This window comes from Myxocyprinus asiaticus, chromosome 16 (genome assembly GCF_019703515.2).
Source record: "Myxocyprinus asiaticus isolate MX2 ecotype Aquarium Trade chromosome 16, UBuf_Myxa_2, whole genome shotgun sequence".
Lineage (NCBI taxonomy): Eukaryota > Metazoa > Chordata > Actinopteri > Cypriniformes > Catostomidae > Myxocyprinus > Myxocyprinus asiaticus.
This window is the reverse complement of record NC_059359.1, coordinates 18,879,163-18,891,496: the sequence shown is the minus strand read 5'-3', so window position 1 is coordinate 18,891,496 and position 12,334 is coordinate 18,879,163. Positions and strand designations below refer to the sequence as shown.

Genomic DNA, 12,334 nt, shown 5'->3' with positions numbered 1-12,334 from the left:
TTTGGCAGAAGAAGACAAACCTGTAAAAGCAACAGTACAAGGCACAACATGTGAGAGAAAGTGAGAAATGTAGCAGGCTGAGGCAACCCATGAAATCTAAAGTTGGAAAACTGTAGAAAACAGCAACCTGCATGATTGCAGTTAGTGTAATGGTACTCACATTAGCCCAAAAGAGTATACTACAGAACAAGCAACTTTTGCCTTGTCAGATTAAAAAAATGTCTTAACATATGAAAGTTATTTTATTGGATTGCAGTATATAGAGTATATATGTTTTATAATTTTTTTGTAATACATTATAGTATTGTATATTATATTAGAGTATATTAGTCTATAAAAACGATTAAAAACTAAATGCTGAATAATTTATCTAAATAGCAGATACATGTTAACCAGATAAAACTGTATTTTATGAAAAACCTGACCAGTGAGTATTACAATAACAAGATGGAGCTGAATCTCATTTCAGTGTGCGGATGTTAGTTGTTTTCCATAGTTTCTCTGATCCAATCCAGGTAGTTCTGTATTTTAGTGTAGTAACCTTTAAAGCTTTTATGTCCACATTCAGGGGGACCCCACGATACGATACCTACAATCCTAAAAGGTTGTTCTGCAGACCCTTGTTCCAATGTAGGGAGAAATAGTGGACCTCCACTGTCACCTTTACAACTGTCTATACCCTGACCATCATCTCCAGCACAGAACATGTTATCAGTGACAAGTTTACCTTTTGATTCACATTCAACAAGAGAATATTCCTGAACATGACCATAAAGCAAATTTTTACTTCTTAGACTTTTATCGCTATATCCTCCAAAACCTGAGACTGTACCCATCATGTCCTCCATCACAGGTCCGTCTGTTTTCTTTGGAAGACACACCGGCCTGAGGTTTGGACCAATCGGAACCCTGGCAGACATTTTGATCAATGCAATGTCATTATCATAGCTTGTTTGTTCTCCATTTTTATCTACTATGTTATTATACTTTGGATGAATTATTATCTTCTCTGTTTCCATGGTAACAATGTTTTTGGCCTGAGCATCAATCATTCCCCCTAACCAACTCATAGTGGTTGTTTTAAATCCATCTACTACATGAGCAGCTGTGAGGGCCCAGTAATCACTGATCAGAGAAGCACCACCTCTGGGAGATGACTTGTGTAAGAGCTGCCAGGGAATCTGCCCCAGTAATGCTTGCTTCCCACCAAAGACTCTGCCACCAGCAGTGATTTCTGTATTCAGTCCACACACTATAATATAGAAAAAAGAGAAAGATATGAAATAGAGAATGAATAATGCACCTTCAGAGCATTTAAGACGGTCTAAAGACAACGTTAATTGGTTTTATATGCATTACATACAGTACACACAGGATGACTGAGTGTACCTGGGACACATTTAGGCAAATCATCTGAGAATTTTTGTCCAATCTCAGATACCCAATTACCCTCGGCATCACAGGTGAAATGACCTAAGGTAAGAGGAGATACAGAAACAGAAAACTAATTACTCTTTTGCATCAAGCATTAAACCAACATAGATGACATACACCATACACCTCTCACCATTTCCAGACATTATGTAATATTCAGACGAACACTTGAGAGTGATGTTTTTCTGATAAGTTGTGAGAGGATGCTCCACTGTTAGCTCTATTAAATCTGGTAGCTCAGGAATGCCACAATCCACAGCTGAAGGGGAAATAGAAGAGTCAGATTTACTGTGAAAATTGTTTCCCTGTTTCTTTGTAGTGACAGCTGATAAACCTTGATATGCATCTAAAAAACCCAGCTTACTGTTTAGAAATTAAGAAAAGAAGCCTATGGTAAAGAAAATATTTTCTTACATTCACATGTAATAACAGGGCTCCACTCTCCATTCTTCTGGCATATGGATTTATACTCAACCTCAGCTGTTGATTCCTGTGAAACACAGTGTGAATAGTCAACTTCATAGTGTAAAGACACCAAAAACCTGCAAGAGTAAACAAGGGTTGGCTCATAAACTATGCATGCACTCAGCTATAGTCAGCATACAGTAGCTACAGTAAATATGTTTTGCTTTAGGACACAGATTGTACATTGGACATCATTATTTGAACAGACCTGTGATCAGTTTTATCGGGTTGCAACCCACCAGTTGAAAACCACTGTTCTAAAATATCTCTGGTAAACTCAAATATTCAGTTGGTGGCCCTTAAGCCTGGGAGGGTAAAATAGATCATATTCAGCAAGAAATACTTACCGATTGTAATACATGCCCTTTGTCACACTTTACTGTAACCTCATAGTCCTTGAGATATTCAGGACGATTTGGGCTCAGACTAGACATTGGAGTCACGGTTCCAGGACAAGTAATTTCTGTGAGGAATAATGTAATCGATAGACATAATAATAAATAAATAAAAAAAAGAAAACACAAAAAAACAGCACTTTTCAATCAACAATCTGGTCAGTATATATACAGTAAATAGAGTTAGAACCTGCAGAAAAATGCCTAGTATTAAAGATGGAGAGCATTAACAGTCACACCTCTGGTTTTGTAACTGAGGTGAAACCCTTGGTTTGCTCCTGCATCGTCTGTCCTAAAGATAATTTCAACATGTGGAGACCTAGAGAGAATGGCGGAATTAGGGCGGACCTGGCCACAAAATGGACCGAAGTCTTCTGAAACAGTTTTTATCTAGGAGGAGAGGATATGGAAAAAGACAGAAGAGACTGAAGAGGTCAAAAACATAGACATGAGATCGGGGGAAATCTTGGTGTAAAAGTAGGTGTTCAATGGGTTACAGTTTAGTGTTACAGTTAATGTGTCGATGCATTGTCCGTTCTCTGCCATCTCCACATCAAAGACCCCAGTGAGCATTAATTCAAATTGCAGACCCTCTTCTACAGCCAGAGTGTAAGAGCAGACAGAGTTTTCTGGGTACGATCCAGGCCAGTTAGGTGACATCAACACACCCTCTTGGGAGCCTGTGCGATCTTCACTACAGCTAACTGACAGACAGAGAGAGAGAGATAAAGATAGAGAGAGAGAGAGCAAGAGAGAACAAAACCATGTCACGAACTGCTATGGAAATACACTATAAACAAATCTAACATATTGTTGTGCTTATGGCAATTTTGGTGTTAATTCCATGCAAAGTTATGTAATAAGGTACTTTGACTTACAACTGCAAGTGCAGTCAGCAGGTTTACCCATCTATTTAGAACTAACAAGCATTACAATGTCCATGAAACACGCCTTTGTATGTTGAGACTTCTTTAGAGCAATTGACTGTGAATGTTTTGACAATACATACAATTACATGTTAGCCCGACCATAAATGTTGGCTGAAACAAACAAGGCATAGATTTGGCTTGAATATTGGGAGGGTTGCAGCGTGAAGCATCTACATGTTTCCATTTATCATGGCATAAATATTGTGGGGGGCAAATACTTGCTTGTTTTGATTATTGGGGGGTTACCTCGCTCCATCCCCCCTGGAAACTACGCCCCTGGCAGAAACACTTTAATACTTAAATATGTTGCTGATTTGTTCGGGTTTGTGTGTTGCCAGCTTGCTTTGTGGCATGAATCAATTGTATTTACAGTTCTAGGATTATTGTTTTACTGTTTACTTGTAATTTGATATGGTTGTTGTATTTAGTAATGTCAGTTCCTTAAGTAGTGTGTGGTACTTCAGAGAAAATTTGAGAAAAGTCAAATATCTCTTACATCACGCTGCTATGATATTTTGAGTTTTCTTAACTTTTCATTTTTACAATGTATGGATTTAACAATATCTGTAATCACATCAGACCCAGTGTTCAGTGTAATGTAATTACAAGGTAATTAATTACAAATAAAAAGATTGGTGTAGTGCATTACATTTTTGCATTACTAATTTGTGTAATCAGGATTAAAGTTACTGACTTCAATTAAGTTAATTACATTTAAGTACATAACATGGGTTACACATATTTCTACAATATAATTATTTGTGAAGAATACATTTAAAACATGAATTACAGCCATATGTACAGTACTGTACATCTGTTTGAATTTTCTGTAAAAGCTGAAGGGTGTGCGCCCACTAACGAGTCATTGTAATGGATAAACGTGTTGTGCTGAGTGTATGACTTGTGTGTAACAATGAATAAGGAGGAAATATAGACTTCATTTTTAATTTGCTTACTGGAAAAACAAACTTTTGTGTGATAAACATTTTTTAAGTAACTTAAAAGTAATTAGTAATGTTATTACTTCTTTCGATGAATAAATCAGTAAAGCCATTAATCTAATTACAATTTAGATAAGAAAAGAGTAATTTGAAGTGGACTGCTGTTTTGAGTAACTTACTGAACACTGATCAGATCACTCTCAGTCATAATATATTAGTGCTAAAACCTGCAGAGTGGTGAAAAGTTGAGCATTACCTCTGCAGGTGTGCTGATCGGGGTTGAGGAGGTACCCTGGTCTGCAGGAACAACGGTATCCACCAATGTAGTTATTGCAGTGGTGAGAGCACTCATTATCAGAGTCCTTACACTCATCAACATCTAAAAGTCAACATGATTTGAGGTTAAAGATTAGATTGGTACAGTAAGTAACAGCTAAGCTTGCTAAGCTACAAATACACTCAAAGACCCAGACAGAATCAGAGCACTGCAGTTTTCACAGTGAGTAATAGACCTTACCCTGATAGCACACATACATTACCCAGACGTCTATTTGATGTGTGTGTTTACATCTGGAAGACGTATTTTTCCACTGTTTTTTTTTTTATCTGCAATACGTCTATAAGACATATGTCAATAAGTATGTCTTGGATGTCAATAATAAGACATTCAGCTGATGTTTTTGAGATGTTTATGATTTAGAATGTTTGTAAATCTGAACTTTTTAAGATGTTTAGCAGATTTTAATTAGATTGTGATGCTTTCCAGATGAAAAGATCTAAAACAGACATCTCAGAGATGTACGTGTGCTATCTGGGATTCACAGCAGCGCCATCTTTGATTTTTGACAGTAATGACAACAATGCTGTGAGGGATAGACGTACAGTCTCTTCAATGGTCTGTACTGCAGTTTAAAGTGTTTTAAAATGTAAACACAATGTTTAAAAGCTACAATATAAATATAGGCATTTTTTCTTTATGCTAAATATAATTGTATATTTTGTTCTTGTAATTATTTGGGGTTAAATATGACCAGGACATTTGCTTGACAGGTTTCATGAGAATCATCAATGTTTACTGATCTGCTTATGGGAAAACTGCACGGAAAATGGTAAAAGCAACTAAATTGCTAACTGAATCAGGCTCATTCATAAAAGTCTAGGGCATAAGACAACATTTGCTGAGGGGCAGAGCTGTTAGAAAGATTACAGAAACATAGACTAATTTATTGTAATTGCATTTTTCTTAATCTCAATCTCATTTATTCTAATCAATCTCATATAATTTCTGCCCGGTAGTGTAGTGTAGGCAGAGGTGGAAAGTAACAAATTACAACTGCTCTCGTTACAGTACTTGAGTACATTTTTAATTATAAATAAATAATAGTACTTTTACTTTTACTTGAGTTGATTAAAAATTAAGTATTCAATTTAAGTACATTTTTGGGATGAAGAAAGTTATAAGCACTTAATCTGTTTATAAACTAAAATGCGCTGTGTGCGACAAAACGGAAGCCCGCAGGGCACAGCATCATGAGAGATAATTTTATTCTGGAAAGGAGCTGTTCATTCAGGTATGAGGGAACTGTCTGAACACGTTTAACCACTGATACAACTTCACTTGTTTTTAAGGTAGGCACTGTTTTAACTGTGTCAAACATTAACACAATGTAGTTTGTATATGTGGGGATATCTTGTTTCCTTGATATTATATTTTTCTCTCCAATTTGGAATGCTCTCTAAGTCTTCGGGGTGGCGTAGTGACTCGCCTCAATCCGGGTGGCGGTGGATGAATCTCAGTTCAATCCTCCGCGTCTGAGACCATCAATCCGCGCATCTTATCACATGGCGTGTGGAGGCCCACGCTATTCTCCGTGACATCCACGCACAACTCACTACACACCCCACTGAGAGCGAACCACATTATGGCGACCATGAGGAGGTTACCCCATGTGACTCTGGTTACTTAGGAGACCTGGCTGAAGTCACTCAGCACGCCCTGGATTCGAACTCATGACTCCAGGGGTGGTAGTCAGCGTCTTTACATGCTGAGCTACCCAGGCCCCCTAAAACAAACTTTTAAATACCTTAGAAAGACACAATGCCAATAGTGTTAGAAATTAACAGGGAATCCGGGCAAAAATACCACCGAAATTCAAAATATGTTGGCAAAAAATGCCCACGCAACGAGTTCCCATGTTTTATTAATAATATCTGATATAGTTACAACTACATACATTGCGATCATCTTTTGACTTTTCACTGAGCATTATTTTTTTTTCCCGCTGTCCGGTTCCTCGCACCATCACACGCACAGACGGTTTCTACGCTTCTATCTATCCGCATAAGTTCGGTATTGTACGCCCGCGTTAAATTCCGTAACCGTTCGCCTCTCTTGTTCAAAATAAGATGTCCTAGCGGGTAACACTCTCGCTCATGGTGCTGTACTGTACTTCCCTGCCTTGTGCTTCTGTTTATCTGTCTGAAAAGCCTCACCTGCTAAAGGCCAAAGTGCGCAAGGGATGGATGTTATATAAAGAATGTATGAGAATTCACAAAACATAATGCAACCGAATTCTACAATTTACTTAATTATAATATCTCAATATGTTAAATAACCATAATGTCAATTAAGACTTTATTATCACAACTGTAATACAATAATACATATACAGAACAACCACTTTTAGTGTTTAAATCAATCATATCTCTCACTAAACACTGTGTGAAATGTTTATTCCTGCCTTGTTTTATTCAGTTGGCATGTAGGAGTTGAAAACAGTTTGCTTAATAATTTCATTCCATATCTGGATAATTGCTGCAATATCATAGAGGATAAATTTCCTCCTCTATGATACTGCATTATATTAGTTTTGTATAGTATTTTAACTTAATAGCCAAAATACTTGGACATACGTGAATGAGAATAAACCTGAAATAGGAATGTGTTTCAGTCACAATGCACATTATGTAGTTTAGAGATGATTTAGAGACATTAAGAATGTTACACATGGCTATTTCTATTTAAATAAATATAGTATTCTTAAAATTTTCCGTTTGCCCAAGAATCCTCTTGCAGCAATGCAGGTCTTTGGCATTTAGAAGCTGCTAGTTTAGGACATGTGAGGAGTCTGTTTCTCAAACTAGAGACTGTGATTTACTTGTCTTTTTGTTGTGCATCTGGGCCATCCACTTCCCTCTCTATCCTGGTTAGAGATTATTTTTTCAAAACAGTAATGCATGGAATAGCCTTCATCTCTCTAAAACAATAGACTTTAGGAGAAAATAGAATTTCAGGAGAAATGTGTTTCTTTTTGCCTGTTTTTAAAAACAGAATTTGACTTGCAAGTGTAAAGCAACTTGTTAGAACTCAATACCTCAGCATATGGGGGAAATACCCACTGTATTGTGATTTCCACATGGTAACACAAGCATATTCAATTGTTCTAATAATAAGAAAATTTTCTTGAGTACCAAATTAGCACTTTAGAATGTTTTTGTAAGGAATAGGTGACACAGTATATGTTTGCCATCACAGGTAAAGAAAAATAATAACTGTAATAATAATTAGCAATTAATGATTTTGGCAGTACTTTTGATCAATTTAATGCATCCTTGGTGAAAAGAAGAATACATTTCTTTCAAGAACAAAAAAGTATTTGTTGTTCTAAAAATGGAAGCGTATATACCAGAAATCAGCAACCTTTTTGACATGGAGTGGCATTTTTTATTTTCCTGGTCAATGGCTGTGCCTTCCACATGATCACACAGCATGTTTTCATCAGCTGAATGTGAGCATACACACCACTGAAGTATGACGAGATTCGCGCTGCACGTTCAAGGCATTTGCACATCTTAAGCCGATCAACTATTTAGCCCTTTTTGGTGAATCGCACCTGCAAAATCCTAAAACTTTATTTCCAGGTTTAATTTAGATTTTGAATAGACTTGAAAAGATTTTTAAACCCTACAATGTGGGTTTATGTTTTCTCTTTTAATCGTTTAATGTAATTTTGAGTGTGACTATGGTTTAAGGAGGGTGTACCTGTATGCTGGGTTGGAAATCTCAAGGATTAATAGTGGTGTTTTCCTTATTACATCACATGTTGTTCTGAAAGCAAAAAGAAACAAAGAAACATGGAATGTAGACTGTCATCCGCGTAGCCTGACCGAAGCAAAGCGGGTGCATTTACTCGAGCGATTAACTGAACGTGAAGTGCTGCCAGCTCGTGATGCGCAAATGGCTTTCAAGTGCTGCATGAGTCTGTTGGGTATACTGCAGTCTCATCACATTTTAACTTTAATTAATTTTGTTTAGCCTCCTATTCAGCTCATGAAAACATGCTGCGTGATCACGGGGAAGGATTACATCAAGATGTAGATTGGAATGCAGGTGTAGAATTTACATAAATAAAACAGTCTCTCGCTGTAGCTGGCATGCCAGTGATTACCTCTCCACGTGCCGATGCTGGCACACGTGCCACAGGTTGCCAACCCCTGGTATATACTACATATAATATAATTTTCATAAAGTAACTTGTAACATAATTACTTGAATAGTTTTCCAGCAAACTACTTATTTACTCTTACTTGAGTCATAATATTTCTCAGTATTTCTACTTGTACTCAAGTTAATTATTTCTTCAGTAGCAGTACTTTTACTTAAGTAAAAAAAAATCTGTACTCTTTCCACCGCTTTTACTGTACTGGTTACTGTATTACTCATCATCTTTTTCTCTTGCTAACTGTTTCTCACCCTGTATGGTGTAAAAGCCTTGAAATCCTGTGTGTCTCTTCGGGTTTGAGTAGTCTGCGAGAAATGAAAGAGAGAGACAGCCACCAGAAGAGGAGTGAAGGAATGGGTTGAATGATGTCTGTAGCTCCTGCAAAAACTTGGTCCCGCACAGATTGAAAAGTAGCTCTTCATCTGCAAATATCTGGACAAAAAGTGGCTGATGTCACTTACACAGACACACATTCTCACACACAAAATATAAATAAAAATCTAAAATACACTTTTTGTAGAATATACCTTTATATTTATAATGTACCTGTATGTAGAATATGCTTTTATTGTGTTTATATAAACAGTGCATTATAAAAATTATAGACCAGTGGTTCTCAACCAGCCCTAACCGAAACCATAAAAGAAAGTTAGCATTTTCAGAAAAAGAAAAAGAATTTACTTTATTTAATTTTACAATTTCCTTATTACACATATATAGTATTAGCTATAGTAATAACAGTCAGTTATGCATAATTACAAGCAACTAACCCTAAACAAAACCCTTACCCTAACCCTAAACCTATAGTATGCATTGTTAATTAGTAATAATCAGTAATTACTTGTGTAATTACACTGTAACAAGGACACTTTAAATTAAAGTGTAACCGAATCATTTTTCCAAATGAGAAAAGATTTAGCCCACTTTCTCCCCAAACAATAGCAAGGTACAACCACACCTTCAAAGCATCGTTCTCACACTTATCGCTTTCTTCCAGGTCCAAGTGTATGAGAGTGAGGGTGATTTTGTGTCCGTTCGGGGCACACTCTTTCCATGTCAGGCTGGAATCAGGGTTATATCCACGTGGATGTCCAGGGGACTGCACCCACCCAGCTAATGGCACTGACCCGCACAAGGGAAGGAGAAGGGTGATAAAACTAGACAGAGAGGGGGAAAAACATATAGAAAATCAGATTTAAAACTGAGCAGAGAGGAGAAGTGACAGGAATAGACATGAATAAAACAGAATAAAAAAGAGCATGTAAGAGGGAGAAAAAGATAAAAGACAAATGCACTCACTTAGCACTTTATTAGGAACATATGGTGCTAATAAAGTGCCTGACTTAGTCTTCTGCTGTTGTAGCCCATCCGCCTCAAGGTTTGATGTGTTGTGCATTCTGAGATGCTATTCTGTTCGCTACAATTGTACAGAGTGGTTATCTGAGTTACCATAGCCTTTCTGTCAGCTCGAACCAGTCTGGCCATTCTCCTTTGACCTCTCTCATCAACAAGGCATTTCCGTCCACAGAACTGCTGCTCACTAGATGTTTTTTTGTTTTTGGCACTATTCTGAGTAAATTCTAGAGACTGTTGTGCGTGAAAATCCCAGGAGATCAGCAGTGACAGAAATACTAAAACAAGCCCGTCTGTCACCAACAATCATGCCACGGTCGAAATCCCTAAAATCAAATTTGTTCCCCATTCTGATGGTTGATGTGAACATTAACTGAAGCTCCTGACCCGTATCTGCAGGATTTTATGCATTGCTGCCAAATGATTGGCTGATTAGAAAATGACATAAATAAGTAGGTGTACAGGTTTACCTAATAAAATGCTCAGTGAGTGTAGACAGACAGGCAGGCAGGCGGGCGGGCGGGCGGGCGGACGAGGGACGGACGGACGGACAGAAAGAAAGATAGATAGATAGATAGATAGATAGATAGATAGATAGAGGGTTACTTTTTAAATGAATTCCACTACAGATTACAGAATACATGCTGTAAAATTTAATTTGTAATGTATTCCATTAGATTACTCAAGGTCAGTAATGTATTCTAAATACTTTGGATTACTTCTTCAACACTGGTAGATTTTTTCACCACTAAACTGCCAGTACAGTAAGACAAAACACACATGTTAAAAATACATTCTCTGAAAAACCTAAATATCTTATGCAGTGTTGCTTCTGAAACAAGAGAAATCAAATTGATCTTGTTTTTAGGATTTTTACAGGAAAACAATACAAAAATTATTATCAAGAATACGATTTTTGCCAAAATATCATGAATTTTCATGATAAAAAAATATGATCACGCCTGGAAGCATGTGCATGTAAAATGGCTAGAAATAGCATTTTAGCTTAGCGTAATGCTGACAATTTACACAAGGTTTATTTCAATTTCTACTGCTCCAAACTTACTTCAAACTTACTTCTCTGTCTGCTTGTATGAATGTAACACATCATAAGAAAGTGTTTCACCGCTGTTCAAATGCACTTTGAATCGCATCATTTATATGTATAAAAGTTTTCCATCTGAAAGGACTAAATATTAAATGAAACAAACGACAATAAAATGCAAAGTAATCTCTTCAATAATCAAAATACTTTTTGAATGTAACTGTATTCTAATTACCAATGATTTAAATTGTAACAGTATTGGAATACAGTTACTTATATTTTGTATTTTAAATACGTATTCCTGTTACGTGTATTCCGTTACTCCCCAACCCTGCAGATAGACAGACAGACAGACAGACAGACAGATAGATAGATAGATAGATAGATAGAGACAGATGAAAAAGGAAAGGAAAGAAAAGACTAGGAAGCATTTTGAGAGAAGAGAAACAACAGCAAATGCTGATCAACATTAAAACTCCACTGCCTCTCTTATATAATCCATGTCATTTTTGTTCTGAACAGCAGAGTTGAAGAGCTGTCCGACATAAATACCATTGGCACTTATGAACAGTACCTAAACAGTATAGAAATGTATGTTTAAATACCCAATGTTTATAAATAGAGAAGTGTTTACATACCAGAATATGATCATGATGAGAACTGCAACAAGACAACTCTGCCTTTCCTCTTTCTACACTTTCGTAGTGTCCCACCCTCCTTTCCCCTAAAACCAGTCAACATACCTCAGAGTGTTTCCCAATATCTGTCAGTGGGTGTTTACCCTGTTCTGACAGGGACGGGAGGGCGAGATTCAATGACTTTCAGAAAAGAAGTTTCACAGAGACCACCATTATTGGCAAAGCCGTAGCAAGATTGGCACTTACATGCAGAGGTTCTCTGCTGTGTATTGTTTGATTATTTTCCAACAAACATTTATCATAACAACCACACAAAAAAGGTCAAATGGGGCCTTTAAAAGATTGTGCTGCATTGTTTGCTAATAAGCACTGCAAATGATGTTCATTACCAATTATCAGATATTTATACAACACCTACTTGATATAAGATAAGCAAGCATGCTTTGATTTTCTCCACCAGACAACGGAAGTAAAACAGAAAGTCTTAATATCTTAATTTAACCCAGAAATCAGGAAGTAAAACAGATCATTCTTACTCTTAGACAGCAAAGTCTTTGCCCACGCTATAAATCCCACTTCTAATTGTTGTTTTAACTTCTGTCACATAGACAAAACACTTCAGATTACTCTAT

The 12,334-nt window shown here is 36.8% G+C and overlaps 1 protein-coding gene across 1 annotated transcript; it reads right to left on the bottom strand.

Moving 5' to 3' along the window:
• Positions 1–223: 223 nt before the first annotated feature.
• Positions 224–11,836, bottom strand: LOC127453729 (mannan-binding lectin serine protease 2-like). The gene is made up of 11 exons (XM_051720364.1): positions 11,703–11,836; positions 9,625–9,823; positions 8,918–9,098; positions 4,421–4,543; positions 2,805–2,998; positions 2,534–2,684; positions 2,247–2,362; positions 1,849–1,924; positions 1,568–1,693; positions 1,390–1,473; positions 224–1,252 (listed from the first exon to the last, which is right to left on the bottom strand). The coding sequence occupies exons 1-11, from the start codon at positions 11,714–11,716 to the stop codon at positions 480–482; spliced, it is 2,037 nt and encodes a 678-aa protein (XP_051576324.1). The 5' UTR covers positions 11,717–11,836; the 3' UTR covers positions 224–479.
• Between the last annotated feature and the right edge of the window lie 498 nt (positions 11,837–12,334).